Consider the following 1,965-nt stretch of genomic DNA (forward strand, 5'->3'; position numbering starts at 1 on the left):
TATTTGGTCCCCTACAATTTTTTTTATTTTTATTTTTATCTTTATTTTTTATTTTTTTATTATTTTTTTTTAACTCAACAACAATGAAATAATGCAGCTACAAGTACATGTGTACTTTTATTTAGTCATTTAATTATTTAATTAATTATTGAAGTTACCTGATGCCACAGCCAGTGGTAAAGGTGAGTAGCAGGTGTCTGATAAAAGTGTAAACTGAAATGTCACGTTTTTACGTAGTTCAAGACTAATGGCATTAGCTTCTTTAAGCAATGACGCATTAGCACGTAACTCATTCTATGAAATGTAAAGATAATAATTATAAATATATCAATTATGTACATGTACTGTATAGCGGGAAATTTCGGAGGGAATTAAATTTGGTGAATTTGACGTTTTGATAGCCATTTGCCAAAATAAAAATCCGCCATTTTGAGCCATTATACGCATGCTCAATGGCAAGTGGCCACAAATTCACCAAATTAAAATTTTTCAATCACCAATATTTTGCAATTTGCCTAATTTTAGTCCCTCCAAAATTTCCTGCTACATAGTAATTGGTATATATATGTACATGTACATGTGTGTTACCTTTAGTGATGTGTGCCTGTATTGCTTCCAAATTGAAATAGCTTTTCTTGCAATTTCTACCTGATGAGGTTCAAGTCCTTCTATACATGTACACATGAATACTAGCAACAATAACAAACAATACTCACTCATTGGTTCTTCCTCAACTGGAGGTATGTATGCTAAACTCTGTAATAAAGATACAAAATTGATAATCTATTCAGTTTATCGATTACTTACTTCTGATCTTCTCTTCTGTATAAGAGCCTCCATTTCTAATATCTTCATTTCATAAGCCTATACCAACACAAATGCATCACATTATACATATACTTCTCTTTTTAATATAATAATAAATATTCTTTCTCTTTCTCCTTTTTATATACTTGTCTTTGTTTTTGGAACAATTCTTCAGCTTCAACTTTTGCTTGAGCATGTGCTCTTGACTGAGTGTCCTCCATAATCTCCTGTAGCTCCTGTAGAAAGTACAAATTATAAATAGGAATTACAGGACACAAAAAGATGGAGAAAGAACTGTAAAGTAAATGTATTGTAGTTTTTTTGTACTTTTTCCTTCTGTGAGGCCACTTCTTGTGCTTTTGCTTCCAGCTGTGTCTGTAGCTCTTCTTGAAACTTCTGGGTCAATTTCTCTTCAATCTCAGCCTCCACCCTTTCCTGATTCTCCTATACCATATCAATATAAGTATACATGTATATACATGTATAGTCTTACTTTCTTTAGAGTCTCAACTTCTTCCACTTTGGCTTGTAGTTTAGTTTCCATTTCTTTCTTAAACTGTTCCACCAGTCTCTCTTCAATCACCGACTGTGTCTTCTGCTGCTCAAATGTTATCTCCTCCAAATGTTTCTCAAACTCCTAACACAAAAATAATAAATAAAAGTAAATTTTAGTATTAAATTGATGCACTATAGAGTTATAAATAACAAATACATGTACAGTGATTAGTTTTAAGTGCATGTATCTTTAAAACTATTATCTGAAACTTTGAGCTTGTTTTCACTGTGTGATATTTAAAGTGCTTGTACATGTACATGTATTGACAGTGAAAGGAAAAGAGAGAGAGAGAGATTCAAACCTTTTTCTGTAGTACTAATAACTCTTCTACTTGAGCTTTCTCTTCTGCAGCCTGGGCCAGTTGTACTACTGCTTGAGCCTTCTCCTCCTCTAACTCTGTGATCCTTTATAGAAGAAAGGAATTTTGAGAATTAAGGAAGGATATTAAGTGTAGGTAGTTGTTATTCTAAATTATTTTTCTTTTTCCTCTCCACGTGTACATGTACATGTACTTACTTTTCTTCAAATTTCTTTTCTTTCTCTTCAAACTGCTTCTCCTTCTCCTCGATCTCCTTCCCAATGTCATACCCAGTCTTCTGCAG

General features: G+C 32.7%; 1 protein-coding gene across 1 annotated transcript; it reads right to left on the reverse strand.

Moving 5' to 3' along the window:
* Nucleotides 1–141: 141 nt before the first annotated feature.
* On the reverse strand, nt 142–1,959 carry LOC105315328 (kinesin-like protein KIF1B). The gene is made up of 9 exons (XM_020005811.1): nt 1,880–1,959; nt 1,665–1,767; nt 1,301–1,444; nt 1,135–1,251; nt 954–1,043; nt 808–864; nt 717–756; nt 589–668; nt 142–294 (listed from the first exon to the last, which is right to left on the reverse strand). Exons 3-9 carry the CDS (start codon nt 1,349–1,351, stop codon nt 142–144), a joined length of 588 nt encoding a protein of 195 aa, XP_019861370.1. The 5' UTR covers nt 1,352–1,444; nt 1,665–1,767; nt 1,880–1,959.
* Between the last annotated feature and the right edge of the window lie 6 nt (nt 1,960–1,965).

This window comes from Amphimedon queenslandica, unplaced genomic scaffold (assembly GCF_000090795.2).
Source record: "Amphimedon queenslandica unplaced genomic scaffold, v1.1 AMPQUscaffold_10867, whole genome shotgun sequence".
NCBI lineage: Eukaryota > Metazoa > Porifera > Demospongiae > Haplosclerida > Niphatidae > Amphimedon > Amphimedon queenslandica.